This window comes from Centruroides vittatus, unplaced genomic scaffold (genome assembly GCF_030686945.1).
Source record: "Centruroides vittatus isolate TY-2023 unplaced genomic scaffold, ASM3068694v2 contig_912, whole genome shotgun sequence".
Lineage (NCBI taxonomy): Eukaryota > Metazoa > Arthropoda > Arachnida > Scorpiones > Buthidae > Centruroides > Centruroides vittatus.
The window spans coordinates 428,481-453,270 of NW_027122601.1; the positions used below are offsets into that span (position 1 = coordinate 428,481).

At 29.0% G+C, this 24,790-nt stretch overlaps 2 protein-coding genes across 3 annotated transcripts in view; both read right to left on the reverse strand.

The window, feature by feature from the left end:
- Positions 1-206: 206 nt before the first annotated feature.
- On the reverse strand, positions 207-15,089 carry LOC136984291 (synaptotagmin-12-like). Of its 2 annotated transcripts, XM_067281220.1 has the most exons (9): positions 14,910-15,089; positions 14,645-14,837; positions 13,794-13,932; positions 6,703-6,832; positions 6,358-6,567; positions 5,504-5,624; positions 5,290-5,423; positions 4,385-4,420; positions 207-1,020 (listed from the first exon to the last, which is right to left on the reverse strand). In XM_067281220.1, exons 1-9 carry the CDS (start codon positions 15,087-15,089, stop codon positions 838-840), a joined length of 1,326 nt encoding a protein of 441 aa, XP_067137321.1. In that variant the 3' UTR covers positions 207-837. The 2 variants fall into 2 exon arrangements, with proteins under 2 accessions (XP_067137321.1, XP_067137322.1); XM_067281221.1 differs by lacking the exon at positions 4,385-4,420.
- Positions 15,090-18,206: 3,117 nt separating this feature from the next.
- LOC136984294 (synaptotagmin-5-like) overlaps positions 18,207-24,790 on the reverse strand; it is a 29,995-nt gene continuing 23,411 nt past the window's right edge. The window contains 7 exon segments of the mRNA XM_067281224.1: positions 18,207-19,623; positions 19,686-19,806; positions 19,877-20,187; positions 20,286-20,435; positions 21,097-21,300; positions 21,303-21,570; positions 23,161-23,364. Coding sequence (XP_067137325.1) covers positions 19,322-19,623; positions 19,686-19,806; positions 19,877-20,187; positions 20,286-20,435; positions 21,097-21,300; positions 21,303-21,570; positions 23,161-23,361 — 1,557 coding nt within the window. The 5' untranslated portion in view covers positions 23,362-23,364 and the 3' untranslated portion in view covers positions 18,207-19,321.

The following is a 24,790-nucleotide window of genomic DNA, read 5'->3' on the forward strand; positions in this document are numbered from 1 at the left end:
TTGAGGTGGAGAGCATATATTTTAAATTAAATTAATAAAAAATATGATTAAAAATTGTGGCCCGGTATTGTGACGATGTCACAAATAATTTCTCGTTAGATACATATATTGGCGATTATTCTGCAAATATTACATTATGTTATTTGTATTTAAAACACAAATGTAAATGATTTTGTTGAAATCGGATCATAATAATGTGAAACAAATTTCAAAGATCATAATTTATTTATTTATTGAAAGTATTGTATCACAGAATGTGTCTCTGAAATACTTCTGTTACGTACACTAAACGAATAGAGTAACAAACATATACAAGAGTTAAACATAAATATACATAAATATTTAGAATTAGAAAAATAACACGAAAAATCGCCGATCATAAAATCCAAACCGTGACAAAAAACAGTGAGCATGCATGTTTAAGATCTAAACTGGATTTTAATAAAGGTTGAACTAATATAATCGGCGTATTGTTTTAACTTTCATACTCTAACGCGTTCTAACGTCGATCTCTCTCTATAGATAAATACTTGACTATCTCTCAGAATACATTACACTGTATAGCTTACAAACATACTCACGATATTCATGCACGATCTGAATTCCTATTGATTTTGAAAATTTCAATGAGCAAAAAGGATTCGAGTTCGACAGAATGAAAGATTGCCGAGAAGAAGAGATAAGTTTTTCCGAAATAAATACGAATAAAACCAAATTCGAATACCGTCTTATCACATTTCTTGGCTGATCATAAACGAAAATACTTTTCTTTTTTTATCTCTTTTACAAAATGGCATCTTCTGTGCTAATATTAGATTTAATTTAATTTAATACTTGTTAATTATGTTGTTTTCGTAAAGGATGCCACATTGCTATCGGTTTACGTAAGGAAGACATCATTTGGTTCCAGTGAGAGAGTGACTTTCCTGTACATTGTGTTCCTACGAATACGTGTCCAATTGTCGATGGTTTTCTATCGGAATGGTACTCCATTACTGTGAGGCGGAGCTGGACATTTTGCTGAAATTGTAAAAATATAAGATATAAATTATACTATAAGTGAAGATAGAAAAGAAATTTCGTTTTTCTACTCATAAATTATTTGAATCGATTATGCAAATTCCTTTTGTTAATTCAAATTATCTGATAGACGATTTTTCATAAGTAATGGTTAGACCATTCATATATTAAAACAAATATGCACTTAATTTTTTATAATTTAAAACATGATAAATGAAAATACTGTATAATAAAAAACCGAACAAAATATAAGCACAAAATTAAAAGCAAAACATTTTAAAGTGTCGTTCACAATAGACTAATAGGCTAATTCTTCAAACAATTTATAATAAAAATGACAGTTATAAATATCTATTCTTAAATATGTATAATATTTAAAATATACACAGAGAAAAGACTTTAAAAAACTCCGTCAATTTATAATTTAATTAATTAATTAATTATGCTGATTTTTGTTTTTTTAGTTAAGTTACAGATTTTGTAACTTTAATATTTACGGAAGAATTTTTATTACTAATAATCTGCATATATAATTTATTACGAACATTATTAATTGGTGTTATTATCATTAGGTATTAAACTACGGTTATGCAAACGGAGCGAGCAGATTTTCCGCCTGAGATGGCTAATGTCGAAATATGAAAACGAGAGATGGTCTGCTATAATGGTTGTTTTGCCAGAGGCATTTCTGTCTTTGACAACTCCACGGCGATTTTTGTTTGTCAACAACTATAGAATAGTGAAAAATTTTTCTCTCGTAACTCGGTCGTCCATACCTTCATAAGCATAGTCTTAGAGTAATCAGATATCGACGAGGCTATTTCAATTATTATTATTATTATTTGCTTTAAAAATTTTGAATTATGTTATTACAAATTTTACTTTCTTTACAAGAAACATGTGAATTTAAAATATTAGGCCATAAGTCAGCTGCAATACATACAATTCTGTATTTTATTGTAGCTGATTACGGTATACATACATTTCTACTGGTTGGTTGATTGTATGATTGCATCCATGGTACAGCTGATAATTTTTAAATTAAAATTTTAAAAATTAATTCAAAATAATAAAAATTTTCTAAAATTTTTTCTATTTTGAATATTATCTCAAAGCATTTTTGTGGAACTAGGGAATCGATTTTTTTTTCATTTATGAATGTTTGTTTATTTCTTATTTGCTTCATCTTGTTTTTTTATAAGTAGATTTTCTTGTAGATTCCGAATATATTTTCTTCTGTTATTTAGGCTACTTAATAAATCCATATAATAGATTTCGTAAGTAAATGAAATACAGTAGCATTTTCCAAATCTACTATAGATATAGATATCCATTTTCTTTTAATTTATTGGAAGAATATTATAAGACTATGTAATGTGTATCATGTATTTGTTATATAAAACTACAGAACACTGGTAGTTAATTGGAATATGCGCCTCATCTGTGGGCTTGCTTTTCCAGAGAGTTTTCGGAATTTGTGTTTAACACCTAAATAGGAGCCATAGAAAATTCTTCCGGAAGTATCTCTCCTAGGCAGATCAGCTAAATATTGGGTTGCCTTATTCCATCAATCTAATCCAATCTATAAGTTGGGGAAGATGCCATATCTAATGAGTATGTCGTAAGATACGGGAAACTAACCGTCATTAATTTTCGAAAATTTTACAGGGTAATTGAAAGACATTTGTTTAACTGTATTATGTTGGAAAACACCAAATCTTTACTAGTAAGATTATAAGAAAATTAAAAATTTCTATCTTTCCCAGACGTACGAGTAAGATGCCAGTAGTATGAAATATCAAGTAGTCAAAGATAAAGAATATTTTTTCAGTGTTACATGTTGTATAATTAACGCCAAACCCACGAACTACATGACATTATTGTAAGCATATTTTACAGTATTGTATTAAATCTTTTGGCATTACATTTTCCTTTAACTTCAGAAAATACGTAAACAAAACTTAAATGTAGAAGCTTACCCCAAACATCAGAAAAAGATCTGCTCCTCAAAATGGCTCTTTGAAAACGTGGCTCCACTCACCGTTTGTTAGCCAAGCTACATAGTTCTCAACAATATGTAAAAATATCATCTTACATAAAACACAGTATCAACAGCCTTTACAATCAGAAAAAATATTATAGCATGTTTCTCAACAGCAACAATGAGCATAAATCCGCAGATGCCTTGGATGAATGAAACCAGAAGAAAGTTGTATGTCTTACACTGCACACGCAGACAGCAATAATTGCAAATGAGTTGCTCTGACTTCTGTAAGCTGATGAACGACTTGCAAGTAAGTGACGTCTTCCCTAGACTTATCTTATATTTTTGATAATGCTTTATAATTTAAAAATCTCATTTAAAAAATTTAGCAAGATACATTTGATATATAAGATAAATATCAGATACATAAAAACACTTTAAAAAAGAAGAAAGAGAAATGTTCTCTCTAATACAATCTATATATAAATCACAAATTTTATACAGTTTAACTAACGCATTTACTAACTAGCTTCAGCTATAAAATTTAAAATGTTTTATAACAAGCTGATCGATAGAGTAAAACATTATTTTCTTTTCGTCAGTATTAATTTTGCTTTTAATTTTACAGCTACTTTATACGAAATCAAATTTAACTGATTTGATATCACAGTTATAACGCAATTAGATAATCGACTTTAGATTCAGAAGACAGTTATATTTTGCAAAAAGTATAACCGAAGAAAAATTTGCAAAGCTGAAGAAAAACTTATGTTTATAATTCGAGATTTACATGGTAAAATAGCGATTTTTTATATTGTTATTAGTAAACCAAATATTTTACTACCAAATCTCTATATTAATACATATTAAAAAATAAAAAAAAGACATGTAAATAATTTTAATTTAAGAATTCGAACGGGATATATATTTAGAATAATTTATGTAGATCTATTTTTAAAAATCTAAATTTCTTATAAGAGTAAAATAAATATATCATTTATAAAAATAAAAACTTTATTTGTAAACAGAGAATCTTAACTGTTACTTATCTTTCATTTTTTTATCTTTATGTGGAAGCTTTAAATGTAAATTTAATTTAAGACCTTTTGAATATATCTTTTAATATTTTTAAATGGAATTTAGTATACTATTATTTTTCTTTGGGGTCTTTGAGCTAGAAAACTTAAACAAGCACTTAGCTTAAATTTTAATTATATCTTAATCAACATTACATATATATATATATTTATTTAAACAGTTTAAAAACTTATTTAAAATATATTACATTTCAACTTTATTGGGTAGTTTTAGATCTTAAATTAAGAATAAAATTAATTTTTTGAAGTATACTATGAAAATAACAATCTGTTATCTACTTACGAGCGTGTAACGGCGTAAAGGCACGAAGTCTGCAATCTTAATAGTAATATAGAAATTTGTGTTTGTTAATAATACAATTGATCATCCCATTATTGCATGTTAATAAACAGAAAATTAATAATTTTCTATCTACCAACACACAATAAGTCAATTTAAAAAGTTAAATTTGGCAGATAAAATATTGGTGATATTTACAATCTAGAGTTAATCCTTGCTTCTATTGTAAATTAAGTAGATGAAAAGTTTTTGTGTGTATTTATTCGAAATAACGTTTAATATAATTTAACCTTATAGAGATTTATAGAAAATATGTTAATACTTGAGAAAACAAAAAAGAATGTAAGTTTCATTATTAATTCCATAAAATTTTGATTTTATTTCAAGAAGAATAAAATCAAAAAATTATTATTAACCAGATACATGCGTTCAACTGCATTATAAAGTTTTACAAAATATTTTAATACTTTAAAAAAATAAGTCAACTTTTTTAAAAACGAAAGTTGGCCAACTAAGATTATGATTCATAGAGAATAACTTTGATTTTTTTATTGACTAAAAATAAAATTCTATTAAATTATTATTTTTTCATTATTTGGCACATTTAACTTATTAAAATATTAATTAATTGCTGAAATGAATAAATTACATTTTTAAAAAATCTGCTCAATATTGAAAGTAATTAATTTCTCTGACTATCCAGTATATTCGTATATTGATTTTAAATATTAATTAAAGATAATAACTTCATCTGAGAATATTAGATATTTTCATTGTTTTTTTATATTTTATTTTTGCTAAATTTAACCTTCCATAAGCTATAGCTATTTCGAAATAAAACAACTAAAATTTTATTGAAAAATATATACTTATTTTAGGAGTAAGAAAAAAATATATATATATAATACCTGTAAGGCATTTAAAGGAACAGAAAATATCATTGATTCATTGAAAATAGGATTCCTTTCATCTTTTTTCACAGAAGTCTTCTTCTTGCAAATCTTCTTTCCATTCTGCATCAAATACACTTTAACAAATGGATCTTTAAAGTGACAAAAAAATAATGATTTATTACAGAATTCAAACAGACCAAAATGTAGTTACTAATGTAATGATATCTACCTCCACTTTCTTTATCATTATTCCACCTCAAGTTTCTCGCCTTTACAACTACAACAGTAAGCCTTTCAGCAGTCGGAAGATAACTTAAGGAAAACATTAAATCTCCCAAACCATTAGAATCCTGTTAAAAATTTATATGTATATTTATATTTTAAAATTTCATCCAAAATGTGTATAAACTATAAAGGTTTAATGCAAACTCAAAATTTTAGAACTTATTCAATTGGATTTTCGAAATTTAAATTTAAAATTTTTCCCATCATTGGTTATTTAGAGAGAAAAACTTGAATAAATTTAAATATCATTGACTATTTTTAAATTTAATTTTTTTTTCATATTATTGATTACTTCAGTAATATAAAATAAAATATTATTTGTTAGCGGTGATTTTCAAATTTAAAATGTATATTGTATATTATTAGGGTCACGAAAGAATATTTTGCGATATTTTTGGTTATTTTAAAACTTTGTATTCTTTTCTATATCACTGAATGATAGAATAATAGATAATTTATAATTTATTATTTGAATTAGTGAAATTCAAGCATTGATATTAGAAACAGTGATATAGAAATGCTTACACTAATAATATTCGCTTAGATTTAGAAAATATTTTAACTTCAATTGAAAATAATTACAGTAATTATCAATCATTGAAATAATTAATCTCGAATTTCAAATTTTTATTTCTTTTATTAATTACTTCAAAAATACTTAACATTATATTCTTATTAAAATTCCATACTTTTATATTTCTATATGCAATTACTAAATATTTTAACTGATTAGTAAGATTTAATTTACACATTACGTTTCATATGTTCATATATAAGAAATTTTTAATATTGATTTACCTTATTCGGTTCCAAAATTGGTATCCAATCAACGAATGCCTTACGCAAATCGACTTCTAATAAATTAACAACAGCTTCACCAATCAATGTATTCGTATATTTATCGCATGTGTACACATAACACGTAACAATTCTTTGCGGCAATTCTTTTCTATCTACTCCAAATAAGAATCGTTCCTTGAAAATGGGCTCGTTTGTACGTTTTTGAATCTACAAAATAATTAGCAATGAATGGTTGTATCTAATGAACATAGAATTTGTTCAATTAATTCAGTTAGCACTTATTTATTAATAATTATTATCCATTATCATTTGAATTTTATGTCTATTTAAATCATTACTTACTCGGGTCTGCATATTGGTTGATTTGTCAGGCAAAAGAAAAACACGAACGTAACTGTCAACAGGTACATTGGGTTCAGTACCAACTAAATCACGTGCTTGATTTACAAGAACCATTAAATCTTCTGTTTCACTAAAAGTATATAAAAATTAAATTAAATCTCTTTTTCCCTGATTTAAAATGTCTAGTTCTTGGTAGTTTTAATTGTTATTAAAATAATTTTAATATTGTAATGGAAAAATTGTATTCTGAAATTCAATTATTATTACATTTTTTTAAAGTTTCTAGATAAGCTTTCATTAGAATTTGTAGTATTTATATACTACATTTATTCATTTCCTTTGATTTTCTTATTTTGTTTTTTTTTATATTCATATAAAACTAAATTTTTAGTTCAGAAGTATGAATTTACTGTATATAGAAACTAGCTGACCCGGCCACGCGTTGTTGTGGCTCAAAATGTATCTATTATAAATGTATAACACTTCCCCGTGGGGGGAATTTCAAAAAATCCCTTCTTAGTGTACATTCTCTTGACGTACCATATTAAAACGCAATCAAAAACGCATCTAAAATAGTATAATAAAAGCCGAGTTTTTCACAGTAAGCCTTAATCCCGTCACTTTTCCCGCTGGGGAATATCGAAAAATCCCTTTTTAGTGTATATTCTGTTGACGTAACCTATTAAAACGCAATTAAAAACGCAAAAAACCGCATGTAAAATAGTATAATAGAAGCCGAGTTCTTCACGGTAAGCCTTAATCCCGTCCATCTCCCCCCACTGGGGGGAATTTCGACATGTATATTATATAAAACACGTGCGTATTCAAATGCAACGTTGTGTCAAAATTTCAAAGGAATCGGTAGGAACAAACGAACGTTATATTTTATTTATATAGATAGATAGAAAATGATCTGCTTCAGTCCATTCTCACAGAAAAGCATAATGCCTCACAGAAAAGCAAACTTAGGTCGTCGGAAGTTAGCGCCATCTGTTGGACATAAAAGCCTTAATCCATATAGAAATATATTTTTGAAAAGGGGGAAATGGTGTAGGGGTATGAAAAATAGATAGTAGCCGATTCTCAGACCTACTGAATATGCATATAAAATTTGGTAAAAATCGGTAAAGCCGTTTCGGAAGAATAAGGTAACAAAAATTGTGACACGAGAATTTTATATATAAGAGATAATATTAATAAGTGAATAAAATTACATTGAAATGAAGCTGTTTTATTTATATTGTGTTCATTAGATTAAGATAGATATAGAAATGATAATGATGCAGTGAAAACTATAAAAACGAGAGATACGTAATCATTTAAAAAGATAATAATGCAAAGCAAATAATGAAAATAGACCTAAATAAAGTGTTTCTGTGAAACGATTCATACTTAATAAATAATATAAATATATAAGACTATTTTCACGAATTCTTTAATTCTGTGCAAAATTAGAAAGATATCCGTATCCAGCTGCATACAAAAATACTTTGTTAATTTGTATAATACTGATTGTGATATAATTTACAGTAATTGGGTAGAAATTCTCAAAAACTGTAGATCTATAAATTCCCACTGGCGTTCTATCCTTCCTTAATCTCAAGAACGGAGTTAGTTTAAAGTCGAGACAAGAAATGGAAAGCTTAAGGATAGGAGCCTGCGATTAACTATATACAAAGGTTTGGAAGTCACGCTTAGGTCTGGAAGGCTTGGTCTGGAAGTCACGTTATTTTAATTCAAAAATTTTCTCCTGGGAATTAGTAAAATACTGACATGACACCATTGTTAACAGGGAAAGTAGGATGTACAGGGGTAAGACACTAAAATTGAGAGCATTGGACGAAAAATTGCAGCCCAGCATTGTGACGATGTCACAATAAATAATTGCTCGTATAGTATTAAAATACTATCGTCTATTTTGCGCATTTGGAGCAATTTTTTAAATATTTAAAAAATTGGCAAAATCATTGTCTGCATGCTGACAAAATGTTTAATATCATTTGATAATACAATAATTTATTATATTATGGAACAATCGAGTATTTGATAATATCGACCAAATGGCAACGTGGAAAGGTATTTTCTTAAAAATATAAAAGATTTGAATCAGATCAGCTCTTTCTCCAATCTCTGCTTCTTATGAGTATCTAAGGCCACGTGTCATATTCCCTTTCCTCGCTCAATTTGGCCATATCTTTTACGGGTTAAACACACAGAAATTGAACAAAATCAAAAGCAATCACACAGATCATTGTACAATAGTATCTACTCGAATTTTTAATAGAAGTTTGTAAATTAATGTGACGTCTCTTTTAAATTTTAACATGTGAAATTTCTATTTTTACTTCTCCGGCTGTTATATATAAGAAAAAGAAAGTATGCGATCGGTCAAAAAATGACCTTCCAAGATATTTATTGAATACATTTTTTGACTCGGAAACCTTGAAATGTCGAAAAATGCAAAAATATTCGGGTTTTTTTCTGTACGTATGGATGTTAGTGTATTTGGGTTAGGGGGCTTGATGCTATTATATTTGATGGTAAAAAGTCGATGGGGTGGGACGATAAAGGGTCGTGTGTCATATCCGAGTAGGGTCAGACTTAATGACGATTTTACTCGTTATTAGCATTTACAATTTTTTTTTTTTTTTTTTTATAAAATCCATCCATATCCTCAAAATTAAGCTTTTTATCATTTTATAATAATTAAAAATGTAAGTTTTTTAAATAAAAATGTTATACAAGTGGTACCTCACACAGTTTTAAGTGTTGTTGCCGGGAAAGTTAAGCAACTCGTTGTTAGATTTTTTAAAATTTAATTATAATGGATTTCGTTTTAGTTTTAATCATTCTGAAAAAATGAATATGTAATACAACTAATATCTTATTCAATATGTAATACTAACCAACGAACTTTCGATATAAAATCGGTTTTTTAAAACTGTTTACAAATGACGGTAAATTCATTAAATGCTCACAATGGAAATAACCAGTATATGTAAAAAAAATTTTTAAATTTTTGATTAAAAAATGTAAAAACTATTAATAAAATTCTAATTATTCAACTGGAGTATCATAAGATTAAGTTATTATGTTTTAAAATACGGTAGCCCCTTGTTATATTGTGCATGCAGGAAGACAAACCAAATAAGCAATATATTAGGTGGGCGATATGACATTTGTATCTATTCATTATTGGATAAAGCCTTTTTATATTTGGAAAACAAAAAAATAGTATGATATATCCGAATGAGTGATATAACGAGGAAGTACTGTATTAAGAAAAAGAGAATAGCAAGCAATACAATAAAATTTATTAAGTATAGATAGACTTAATTAAGATAATGTCTATAAACTATCAAAAATAATGCAATTACAAGTAAAATGATAAAACAAGTTAATTGATAAAATTAATGTAAGCAGTATATAAGGGCAATAATGTATTCACGCATTACTCTACATCTCAATTATTCGGTAGAAGAGAGCTTTAATATGGCATATTTCTTTAATTTCTAAACTATGATCTATAATCTAGATCAGCATTTCTCAAACTATAGTTCGCTGCTCAATATTGGGTCGCGTTAAAATTTTAATGGGTCTCGAAACGATACTACCTTCCGCAGAAATATTTGTAATACTTATATTACAGAAATATTCTCTAAGAACTGAGAACAATAGATGCATCTGTTAAGTACTGAAAACTTTTAATAAAATTTTCTTATAATTATTTATTGTCATATAGTAATAAAATTAAGATTATAGAATGTGTGTACATGGAATTGATTTTTCTCTTTTTTATTTTGAATAACATTAAAATAGATATTTTATGTAAAGTCGAAGTCATAAAGCCATTTAAGTTGCAATGATTTTGAAAATATTTCCTTATTTATTCAAACTTTTAGGTTTATCCTCATACAAAGCAATAAATTATAAAAAAAATAAATATCGAATGATTTTGGCACAAGCGGATCAATAAATAATTTTTTCCTGTGTATACAAAATGAAATTAACAAATTATTCTTGCAATCTGAAAAATACGTTTTAAAAAAGGTTTATTAAGTTTATAAAAAAAAGTTTGTAATATTTTTCAAAATAGACTCCGGAATAATTTTGAAACAGTCGTCATTATTTACAATCGTCAGTCTTACATTTTTTAACAGTTAAATTTTAATAATAAAAACTGAAATTGAAGTAAGTTATTTGTTACAAATCGAAATTGGCGTAAACTGCTCTTAGTAGAAATGTACTTAATGTTACATTTCACATGTAGAAGCTGTTATCAATAATGTATGATTTTATTTTGTTGTATAATATACGGTGCTCCAGTTTACCAGGTTTTTTAAAATTTTTATATAATAAACATATGGGTCGTGAAACCATTACAAATATATTGGGTCGCGAAACCATTACAAATATATTGGGTCGCATGAGCAAAAAGTTTGAGAAACTCGGATCTAGATAATCAATCGAAGAGACAAAATATAAATTTAATTATTTCATATTATACAATTAAAATATAATTAGAAAACTCTTCGAATTCTTACGAATACCCTAATCTATTTTCTAATATCAATAAAATGATAATTGTTAAATGAAAAATTGTGAACTTTGTAGATCCAAATATTTCTTTTCTAAGAAGTTTTTTAATATAAAATTCCAAGAAAAATGTCAACTGACTTCTCAACTGAAAGACATTTTATGAATTTAAAGAAAAAGTTTATTAATTATCTTATTAAAAGCAGGGAGAAAATTATATAATACAAAATTTTGTTTTAATTATATTTTGTTTAAAACTTAAATTAAATTTTTAAACAACATATTTTCAGTAATTAAGCAATTTAATATATAACAATAATAACAATAACTAAAATGAAACTAAATGTAAATAACCAATTATACATTAAATACATATAGTTAAAAAATGTAATATTTTTATAATTAACCAATATATATCTGTAATTAAACAATACCCTTATTTAATTACAAATTATTTATTATTTCCGAATGTATTCAGCATAGAGAATCAGAAGCAGATGATAAAATGTAAATGAAGTGAAACGCAATGCTTGTCAAGTAATTTCCTTAGATAGCATATACAATACATTCTATTCGATAGCAATTTAAAAACTAACATATCAATAGAAAAAACGTTACATAATTTTTAAATATACGAGTATTTTTTATTATTTAGAATCATGGTAACGAATCATAATATTATTTTGATTTTTACACGCAAAGAAACTACTTTCTGGAGTTTCCTTTCTGGAGATAATTGTTTAAAGATGTAATTCTCAAAGTAATAATTCACATAAATCTGCTTGAATATATGTTACAGAATGAAGTAATCTATGTTAAACAAAGATTAGCGCATTCGTAATCAAACTTTCATTTTAATATCACATCTTTTCTATGAATTTATTAATATTTTACTAAACAACACGCAAAACTTTTTTATTATCAAGGATAGTTCCAAAATAAAAAGTTTGACAATTATCGATTTGGAGGAATTCGCATTGGCGCGACGTTTCAAATACAAACAATAAACAGAAAAAAATGAGATTTGGCAAAGAATGGAACCGGGTATAAAAATATAATAAATTATTTTTCTGATAAAAGAAAGAAAATTATTATCTTGTTGCGTTATTTATAACACTATCTCTATCAACTATTTCTAATTTCCAAATTAATTCATGCTTATTAATATTTTTATTATCAAGATGATAAAACGAGAAAAGAATTTCATACGCTAAATCTTAATAAATAAATAAATATCTGGCGTGGAAATCATAAAGTTTTATTCTGAATTCAGATTTATTAACGAGAAAATAAGGCAATTAAAAGCCTGATATTCGTTTTCTAGTTAATATATTTTTGCTTATACAGTATTAAATACATTGTATATAATATATATTGTATTAAATATATATATATATATGTATCTATAAACGTGATTCTTAAAATAAAATGTCAAAGTTGTTCTGAATTAAAATAATTTATTTATTATTTTCTTACTTATTTTCTTTTTAACGCTTAATATTATATGTAAAAATATTAAAAATGCAATACAACTATCCGTATAAATCATAATAATTCATTATCAATTATGTAGAATTTCATTAAAAAAATTTTACATCAATTAAAATAAAAATCACAATAGACATTGCTACAAATAACATTTTCTGTGATAGCTTTTTTTTGGTCACTTGTAACATAAAATAAATTTCTAATGGAGATAAAAATCTAATTAGACAGCAAAACGATGTAGGAAAGATTTATACGTAGATAATCCTAACTGATTCTTTATTAGATTTTGTAGCTGTATGTAGAATATAATAGAAATGAGGCTTGTATATATTGATAAATATGGGCGAATCTTTGGCTTTTACTTTCCCGACTGTTATGTATACATAACAAAGGTAAGTATTGCAATCGTGTCAACTTTGACCCTTCGACTTTTTTACAAATCTCTAGGTTTTGAGACCCCTGAGCCCCCCAAAAAAGGCGAAAAAATTCCGTGGAAATATGCGTGTGTGTGTGTGTGTGTGTTTGTGTGTGTGTGTGTTGGCGTATATTTCGTTTAATACCCCAGAATGGGATGAAGATTAAGAAACGAAATTTGACACGGTAGCTTTGTATAAGGGGCATTGATGCTATTAAATTTTGGTGATGAAAGGTGGAGGGGATGGGAGAGAGAGAGTGGTCACGTGTCATATCTCGCGCGGGGTTAGGCTTAATAACGATTGTACTTATTGTTAGGATTTACATATCTTTATAAAACTCATCTCTACCATCAAAATTATCCTTTGCTATTTTATAATAATTCAAAACGTATAAAGTCTTTATAACAAAATCTCATAATAGATGCGCCACATATAATTTTATTTATTTATTATGATTAATAAAAAAGGAATTTTTTTTAAAATAAAATCTCAGAATAGCCGGGAAATTAAGCAACTCGTTACTAGATTTTTTACTAATGTTTTAAAGTCTGTAATGTATAATCAGTCAAGACTTCGTTTATAGTTGTGTTATGGATATTATCTAAAATATCAATGAAAAAAGAATAGAATAGGAAATAAATAAATAATTACTTATCATATTCCAGCCCGATTTCTAATTCTCCGTTGCTTCGGGGGACTTCTAGGGTTTCTAAGACGACCGATGTATCAGAACAAACACTGTCACAAGAAAGGGCGCGTTGGAGAGGTGATGTGGAAGTTGTATCAAAGACTGGAAACAAAGTATTTAAATAAATAAGTTTTAAATTACAATCATTACGTTACTGTATATAGTTAAAATCAGATGCAAATTTTCTGTCATTATATTAATTAGAAATGAAGAAAATTAATTTATTCATAAAAAAGAAAAAAAAATGTTTAAATTTCCAAGAAAGTCAAACGATGTTTTTAATTAGCATTAATAATTATAATTCGTAATTAAATATTTCTGTTTTAAACTTTCTTCTAATTAAAATCTCGCAAATGAACAGACAGAACGCATGCGTAGATGTGATCATCAGAGCGGATAACTTCCAGTCTGAATTCGGTAATTCTGTTAAATCGGGTTAATTTAAATATTAAAAAAATCTTATTTAATTATCGAGTAATAGATCATTAATGTTTTAGGTAATGAGATTTTTAAGTTTTATAGCTTCATATTACGTAATACGTATGAACGCCATAACGACTTTTTATTTTCCATATGGTCGAATTATTTAAAGTTTTTTTTTTTTTACTTCGGTTTTTATTAAAAACATCAAACATTTTCTAAACTGAATCGTTTTAAAAATAAGGGAACTTTTTAATTCGACGTTGCGCCATCCATTTTCCAAACGTCTCGGCCATCGGAACAATTATTAAATTACTTTTTGTTCACAAAACATCTAAAACTTGCTTTAGTTATTTTGAAATTTAGCGATTTCATGCTTTAAAAAAATAATTACGTAAGGCATCTGGCAGATCACTATTTGGAGCAGAATAGCCATTTTCTGGTTCTTTGGGTTGTATTTGTTCCTTTGTTGGAAGTGCTTCAATAGTAAACTTCTCTTCTTGAATGAATTTCATGTCGTTAGCCACATTATCGTAATGTCGATAATTTCCACTTAAATCTAAGGCAATGTCGGATTCGGAATTCATCTAAAAATATAAAGAGAGGTAATTCAGTTCGATGATATCTCGAATATTTTAATTTTTATATAATATACTAACCATATACCCGTTAGCGCTGTATTGTCCACCTTTAGTTAATGATGCTGTTTCTTCTCTGTTTCCAGTAAACCAAGCTCTCAACCATGTCCAGCCACCAAGAAGACGACACAGACCTAACAATATGGCTGTAACTAATATACTGATACTAATCAAAGCAAGTGCTACTGCCCAGTCACTCATCTTTTAAGTGATATATATATTTTTTAAAGTTTCTCGACCTTAAAGGTAAAAGAAAAAGTTTATTTATAAATCTGCTTTATTTACATATTAAGTCAATTAATATTTGTTCTTAATGTTTGAATAATAGTTATCTTTAATATATATTAATCATGCGATTAAACTATAATTCATAAAATTTAATAACTTAGAAAATTACAGTCTGTGAAAGTTACGGAATAAAAAACAGTTCTTAATTTATAACTGCTTTTTATTCTTCAGATTTAAACATATCTCTCGTAAAAGCAAATTATATTTTTGGCAATAGAAATTTTTATATTGTATGTAAAATTTGCTCAAATTTTATTTGCTTTTTCGTAAATTTATAAATTACTTCTTGTATAGAATGTATCTGAAATATATTTTAATAAAATTTTGGCAGCAATTCAGTAAAAGTACAAAAAATAGGGAAACAAATCAAACGATAACAAAATTTGGCATAGAAGAAAGATGAAAATTAGTCGGCTACAGACATGCCGACCTCAAATTTATAGAAAAATCTAAATACAAGTAACATTTTTAATGCTTTTTTCAGCACATTAGAACAAGACCATCGTAGTTTTAACGATTTTTGTTATTGTACTTGTGAGCCCGATCCATAAAGGTCAACACGTCAATAATGATCATCATTAAGTCGGCATAGACGAAAGAGAAAGTATATAAACGTTTGAATGAGTAAACTTTCCTACTGGAGTAGAATTCGATATTATTAATAGCACCTAACTATCTAACAAAATAGCATGACAAATATTATATGACAGCATTCTATAAGAGTTACATGTGACATTTCTCTAGAGAGTAGAGAAACTCGTGTGCCCTAAGGGATGATCTTGTAAATAGTAGAGAATCTCAGAAGACGGAAGGAGAAAAATCACTGTCGTTAGGATTATAATACAGGTAGATAAATACAGAAAACACAAAAACATTCGACATAATGTAAAATCAGATTAAGACTGTTCGATTTATTAAAAAAACTGTTAATTATGATTACATAATCATTAAAAGATTGCGACTACAACGGATAAACATCATTAAATTCTCATCGTACATTAAAATACAAACAAACAAGTCAACGTATAAGTTAATCTTCAGGGTCAAAAATCTTTAATGACACTGTTATCAAAATCCATCAGACATTGGTCGCGAACACGTGGCAAAATTTAATTATAAATGAATAATTCACAATATACAACGAAAAGGATATAAAACAGAATAAAAATTAAATTTTATATGTGAAATTATCAAACCTAATGGCGAAGCTTAGCATTATGCATAAATATCCAGAAGTTATGTGCCACATATGATATTATTGAACACGGTTAGATATTAATTAATTCAGACAGATAGATTTATGAATATTTATCTATCGATTTAATTGCTAGTTCTGGCTTTTCCTTTAGCTTCGGAAATCGTGCGGAAATGCACCTTTTACAGGCTCCTTGAGCGTACTACTTGTGGTGTTTTCGATGCACGAACGTATGAGGATGACATCATAGCCCTGATCAGCCGCGTTATAACCATTACTGTTAAGACTTTTAACGACACGTGACTAAGGATGACGTCAGCGTTAATTTTCGACTGTATATCTAAGCGAAACCGACGGGACGATGAAATAGCAATAAAAAACAAATATGCAACGTATAGAAATTGGGTCAAAAACTAAGCCGAATGCGCAAACAGTTATAATCTGTAACATGCGGCATGCTAAAAAAACAAAAAGGCGATTTACCTGCCCTTTCTATATGGTCCAGTTTACACGCAGTGCATGTTATTCTCTTTTTAAACTCGGAACATCGAGAAACGTCGTCATCGTCACTCTGCCACTAACGAACCGGCTTTTCACTCCATACAACATGGCGTCATTCGACGCGGGAGAATACGGCCAATGCCAGATGACGTCATCGGTCATGTGACGTTTCTCTTCCTCTTAACCTTTGACATATTAATAAAAGTAACAAAAATTAATATCCGGTGACGAACGTTTAATAATCTTTACGAATTCCAATCAAAAGATTATGCTTAATAAACAAATATTAATACGTCATCTATCGTAGCATTGGCAAATATCCATTGGCAACGATTTCCGATCGATATTAGTTACGTCACGGTAATTGTCTTTCGCTTATTGGTTCGTTTGATTAATTGGAAGGCGAGAAGTGAATAATGAGGCCTTTATATTTAGGATTTAATAAGGAAGTATTATTTAAAGGTTCGCCTAGCGTTTAACGTCACGCGATCTTTATTTTCCACCGACTTTCGCTTTACTATTAGTTTACGTAAAATGCCTTAAAACGAACGTTCGGCAATTTTTGTTTTTCTTTATGACAAAAACAAATCTAATATAAAATAAACTATCGGTTATTTAATATTATTTTATAATAAAACAAACATTAAAAATTTTAAAATGATACTTAGCGTGTAAACTAAATCTGCCTTATTCCGTTTCTGTATGTGACTAATCAGAATTTATCACATGATATTTAAGATAAAAACAATATATTTAAAATTAGTTTATTTGAATTCATTTTGTCATCATCTTTATATATAAAAGTGTATTGTGTAAATAACAAATATTTATATATATTTACATCATATATATTGAACCTAATTATATTCGTATAACGAATTAAAATATAAATATATAACGAAAAATCCTTAGTTGATTACTTAGTTTATAATAGACACATCACTTTTCAAACCGTCAAAAATATTTTACTTTTTTCGAAAGGATGATCTAAGATCGTAAGTACTCGAGATTAAAATATTTCTGCTAGTTTGAGTGGTGATGTATCTATTATGTGAATTAAAATGTGCTTCGAAACAAGTCAAATTGTTCGATATTGCTGTTGAAATTTTCAGTAAAAAATAACCAAAAATATCCAAAGACCGACTATTTATTATCCAGAATAGATCTACTTTTGTATCATCTAGCATTACAATTATAGGGTTTGTATTAGTTGATTACATATTTTTAGTTTTATGTAAGAAATACGAAACTATTCGTCTTTATAAATAATTTTTTGAGATCGTTTCTTAGACAGTATAAATAAATTACAAACAAACATTATAAAAATCCCTTGATATAATTTATTTACACGTTTTTTTTTTTATTTATTTACACGACATACATTGCAAATTCAATAACATGTTTTGTCATTTTTCCATTCACATTCGTTCATTTATACATTTATAATATAAACATCTATAATTTTTAACAGTGCATTTGTACAACAATTTAAGTACAAAATTTAGGGAAATTAAGAATACCCGATATTATCAAAGGTTATATGTGTATATGCCATGGTATATATTTATATATAAATTATTTCTGGGAGAGCGGTGCAAGATATGAGGATATTAAAAGGAAAAACTAAAAAAGGAATAAAACACATAGGATGGGTTCATTCATAGATTACAAATATGTTCGATTCGGAGTAAATAATACGAACATTTTTAAAATATAAAAAATTTAACACAACAATGTTAAAACTCCTTTTGATTTGACATCATAAATACGAAATTCTTTCATGATTCAAACTGATTAATCCATGTGACGTTTAAAGCAATAATGCCTCAATTCAAACGAACAAACAAATACATAGTCAATATTATACTATAGAAAATGAACAGCAAAAATGCATCTTAAAATTACACTAAAATTAAGTTATAATTGAAACATATATTTATGATTAAAACTATCAATTCCGCTTCTTAATATCTTTATATGTATATAAAATATTACGAAAAATTGCTAATTTCTTTTATTATATTTTATAAAAGATATTGTAAATGCAGTGTGCTTTTTCAAAACGAGAACTTTCATTAAAAACCACTTCGAGCAATGACTTAACAAAGTTTCTTCGGCAAAATCTCTAAAATATAATTAAATATAAATAAAATACTCGAAATTCATTATAAATGTGCACCGAAAAATGGTAATTAATAAGCTAAATGATACTTTGTATCGGATGTGTTTTGGACTCAACCCGCTTTTAAACACTCGATTTTTTTTTCTTGTTTTTTAAAAATAACCCGTTAAGCGACGCGAAATAACTTAATGCCGTCCAATGATGTCTAATCATTGAGCAAGCCAAGCGGACGAAAACTAACGAGAAGGCCACCGATTCTCTTAAACCACGAACGAAGAAACGACATGGATAAAAAAAAAAAAAAAAAAAAAAAAAACCACGACACATTTACAAATATAATGGATGCCACATGGCAATAGATTTTCTCGGATTGCACAGCATGTCGTTCCAATGGGCGGCACCCGTTCCGTTTTCGTTAACACCCAGGGCGCAAGTCCCGAAAGCCGGAACACCGTTTCCATGATGACAATTGAGAACGTTAATTATCAATCGACCATGTTTTAGCTCCTCTTCGGCTATATCAAAACACAGGGCTTCGTTCCACACAGGATTATTACAGTGTTTTTTTGTCGACGTTTTTTTCTTCTTGGATTTCTTTTCGCCGTACAAACTTACTTTGACGAAGGAATCTGAAGATAGATAGAAATTAGCACCTAACAAAACTGCTTATTATACGCAACGAAGCGATTACCTGGTACTTCCTTAGAGCCGGGAGCGACTAAATTCGAAGCCTTCAGAACGACTACGGTCAAGCGACCCGCCGATGGTAAATAATTGAGAGACAAGAGAATTTCTGGACGGTCGGTCGAAACCTGTAAGTAAAATAAAAATACCGTAAGCACCGAATAAAAATCAATCGACACTCAAAGAGGATCGATTTACTTTTTGCCTCTTGTCTAAATCGCTCCATATCTCGATTTCCGTAGTCACGTCCAAGTCCGCCAGAGGGATGCTAACTTCTCCCGTGACATCATTGCGAGAAAACCTGTCGTAATCGAAGAGTTGCAGCAAGAGCGTTCTGTCTGCCAGTTCGTCGTAAGTAACAGGGAATTTAAAAATTTCGTCAAAATAAGGATCAGTGGAATTTCTTCTGATAACCGTTTGTCTCTGCTTATTATCTACTTCGGGTATCAATGTCACTTTGACGTAAGGATCGTTAAAACCGTTCTCTGACAGAATACCCAAGTCCAACGCTAGAAATAAAAACGCTTATAGTTCTACATACACTGACGACTGACCGAACATAAAGATAAAATTATTTTAAAACGAATCGTTTTCATTCATTTCTGACCTTCGATCACGTGTATGATCAAGTCCGAACGATCGAAGTCGTATTTGAGTTTGTAATGGAGTCGTCCGCACTTCGATTTCTCTCGATTACCCGGCGTTGATTGGAAGAAGACCATGTCTTTCTTTTTATATAGATCCGGTTGAATCGCACCTAGAAAATAATTACGTTCGAGAACATTTAGGTAACGGTAAAAAGCAAAAAAATTCGTCCGAATCGCGTTTACTATGCCATCTGCCGTTTCCACAAATTAATAAGATGCGATATTTATACAATTCACGTAAGATTTGGAATAGTAAGATATTGTTAATGTCAAAAATTGGTTTTTTTTCATATTTTAATTGACAATTTTTATTCATTTTAAAACGAATCGAAACGCTTAAGTATCCAGTAATTCGTTATTGTAATTGAAATTCTCCAATGCGATTTAACGATATTAAAGATCGAAGAAGACGATCAAATATTTGTAAAATATTTAATCAGAAAATACTACGAAAGTTTAAAGGAGAATAAACCGTAAGTAATGTTCGGTTGCGCCATCCAGCCGTACAATTAGTATTTTCAAAATTAACAAGCGACAATTATTTTCCATTCCTAATAAGATAACGGAACAAACGGATTATCCGCGATTAAAGATAACCTTTGGCGTGACGTTTTCGTCCGATCGACGGATAAATACTCGATTTTCGAAATATTTTCCGATCGGTCGACGGATGCGAATTTCGCAAACGAGCGTTTAAAAGGACTAACGATTAACGACGATTTGGTACGGGCGAATGTAAGTGGCGCGAGATTTCTTTAATTGTAAACTCACCCAGGGGACTGGCGGCTCCCGGACTAACACCGGAGTCGGAGGGGAGAGAGAAGGCCGGCGAGAGAAGAGGAGAGAGAGGCGAAAGAGACTTGGGTCGGCCGGAAGTGCCCGGAGAGGGAGGTCTGAGCACCGCTTCCGTAAAAGGCGAAAGGTTATCGGGAGACGGAGTCCTCGGATGAGGAGACAGAGGGCTGCGCAATTCGTATTGGTCGACTGTTGACTGTCGGATCGAGTGCAGATGGAGAGACGCGGGATGGCTCTCGCGTCCATGGACCTGGCCCGACTGACGGTGGGCGATCTTCTTCTGGCGGTGGGCAGCGAGTAACTGGACTGCGACGAGGGCACCTCTTCCGCCACGTGCACGTCCGGCAGCGATAAGCGAACGTGGACGTTCTCGGGATGCGGAGAAGCTTGGCTGTTGACCGAGACCGACGGCGACGTTCTCTGCGGTTGCTCTCGGAAGATGCTGAAGTTCTGTAAAATCATATCATAAAAATAGTTAATAGCGGCGAAAAATTGCCGTCCGCCGTTGGACCGATTTCCAGATGGAATGGTCCGTCCAAAGCCATTGTATTGCTAGAAAAGAATGTATTTAGAACTATTCTAAAAATACGTTTTTCATCGAAAAAGATCGACAGATGTACGCGACGTCAAAAGTCGATTTTTTTATTTTTTATTTTACTTTACTTTTCCTTTTCTATCTGCTTTTTCTTTCTTTCTTATTTTTTACAATTTAATATCCACATTCCGAATCCTCCGTAATTTTCTCATCGTTGTTTTATCTTATTATGCTTATCATCCGTTTATTGACTATTCTCTTAGCGGTAATCAAATAAAATAATATTTTTATCGTATGTTCTAAACGCGGCAACGAAAGCAGTTTATAACTTATTTATACACACATATTTATAGACAGTTAATTAATCGATTGAAAATGTTTGACTTTTCCGTTTTCAAATGTATATATTTAAACTAATCGATGTATCCAAAACCCTGTTTTTAGCAACAAATACAGCGGTGCTGGTACGATCTTTTTCTTTCTTTTAATCAGTCCGAATCGTTTGACTCGAGCAAAAGGCTCCATTGGTGAACGTCAAGAACATGACGAGAACGTCGTTCTTTTTAAAACTTCTCTTAAACCGATTGCCTGTCGAGAACGTTTTGTCGGATCGTAAAAATCAATACGATGTTTACGTTGGATAAAAACTCACCCTTAGCACCACTTCTTTCCATTTCGCCATCCCTAAGCTATAGTGGAGAGGTATAGCCATCTTGTCACTAACATTCACGTGACCTATGACGCAAGTGCAATGTCCATCCACCGCCGAAAAGGAGGGAATCTCTCTTCCGTTATAACGGCTTCCGCAACACTTCGATTAATTTTCCTGAGCAAAATTAATCCCGCCCGAAAAATTAGCCCGCGAAATTAGTTTCGAAATTATTTATTCACCGTGCACACTTGTAGAATTTCTTACGACTTAAGAAAACTTGTACAGATGGCGACACTCGATTTTAATTTAATTTTTTCCTATTTAAAGGTATTAAAAATCCTTTTTAAAAATTCCACGTAAGCATTAAAATTACCAGTAAACAAAACACTGGAGTATAAAAATATAAATAAATATATGTCTTCATTCATAGTCAACTGCATCCATTATTAATCGATCAATGAACTGTACATTGGAAAGTGTTTTTCGTAAAATCTGACAAAACTTAAATGTCATCGGGTAAAAAAAAAATATATGTATATATATGATATACAAATTTATTTAGAAAAATAAAGGAGTTTTTATAAATGAGGACGGAAAAGTAATTTTAAAATGACATTTAAAAATGCGCGATAAATATTTTGAAATCCGTACAAAAATGTCGCTTATCCGGACGTCTGGGCCGTTTAATCATTTCGAGTATCAAAGTGGAACCCTTCGACCTACAGCCAGATTTATCTTCAAAAGAACGTTTAATAGCGATAACGAGGAGATTTATTATACGATTCACGTGATAACGATCGTACTTAAATGCATCTCCGCCAGGAATAAAAAATGAAAAGAGCGATCCACCTACCTGTTGCTGCGATAGCGACATAGCGACGCAACCTTCTCTTAATAGCACTTTGCCTTTCTCGTTACATCCTTGGCCAAAAGATGGCGCTGAGTACATAGATTTGCGATTGCGCGAGTAATATCGATAGAGCACGACTGTCACACTGACGACTAGCGCCAAACCCACTCCTGTGGCGGCGCCTAAAACTGAAACTGATACCATATTCTAAAAAATAAAATAAGAAGAAAAACGAATATTAAATAATTGACAGTAAAATTCTATTTCTAGTTCTTTATTAAAATAATTATATATTGCTTATCATTTTCTTATTTCATTAAAATTTTTTAAATCCTATTATTAGATTCGCTAAACAATATAAATATATAGTTACAATTATAGTTTTTTTCTTAAAATTTATTTTATCAAGCGGATAAGAAATTTTGTTATTATTGAAATTCGCTTTTTTTTTTTCTCAATTGAAACATAATTTATTAATGCTGACTCATTTAATTCTATGTAAATTAACGATTTGGAAACATGACTTAGCTCGAAATGTCCTCAAGGACTAGCGAAAAAGCCAAAAATCCTGAAATTTGTACCATTTCTAGAAAGTAAATTTTTATTTAATGTTTACAGTTCAAAATTAATTTCAATTAGTTAGCATTAAAAATTGGCCTAAATTTTATGTTTGAATGCTTTCTTAAATATTAAAATTATTACATTTTTTCTTTGTAATTATTCTTCGTTGAGCCGGCTTGTTCTAAGTTAAATGCCATATAATTATATAAGGATACTCCTGAGAAAAATCGTGAACAAGATTCGAATCCGGACTCTGCGTGTGGAAATAACGAACAGCCTGCGTTTCTAACAAAGCAACAATTTCCTATATTAATTTTACTTTAAATCTTTATTACAGTACGAAAAAATATAGCCTAACAGAGATACTTCTCAGCACTTGTTCTGTGAAGCAATACAAGATGAAAATTTTAAAAAATCATTAAAAAATTGAGATGATTTCCATGTTTATTAAAGGTTATTTTAAATTAAAAAATATATAAAAAATAACATTACATAGACACAAATATGTAGGCTATATATTGGAATTTTTTAGTGAGGAAGGAAAATAACAATCAGGAAGGAAAATAATGTTTAAAGAAGAATTTTATTAATATTGATAGAAAGAAATGCATTATTTTCAAAAAAAAATGGATAATACGGTATTAAAGTGCTTAATTTATTTTAGAAAACAAAAAACATATACTTTTAATATATAGAAGAAAGCTTTAAAAATATATCCGACATTTTTCATTATTCTCAAATATCGATTTATTTAAATTTTATTCTTTCCAATTCTTCAGGAAAAATTTATAAAATATTTTTTATTCAATCTTTTTATCATTAAATTCCCTGTTTCAGTTGATTCTGTTACCAATTTAATTTATATACTTACTTCTCACATTCATATAAATAGGTTCGATTCTATTTGCTATTCGCGTAGATCAAGTATGTTTTCAATATAAAAATGTTTATTATAGATAAAATACCGAAAGAAAGAATAAACATATGGAATTAGGTATTAGATAGCAATTGATATTTATACATAATTCAATATTTATGTTGTCGAAGATAATTTATTTTTTATTTATGAATT

Coding starts and splice junctions, on each gene's coding strand:
- LOC136984291 (XM_067281220.1), bottom strand. CDS start 15,089: ATGAGTGACTGGGCAGTAGCACTTGCTTTGATTAGTATCAGTATATTA. Junction 14,838..14,909: donor ACAGCGCTAACGGGTATATG/GTTAGTATATTA, acceptor TTATATTTTTAG/ATGAATTCCGAATCCGACAT. Junction 6,833..13,793: donor ATCGGGCTGGAATATGATAA/GTAATTATTTAT, acceptor ATATACTTTTAG/TGAAACAGAAGATTTAATGG.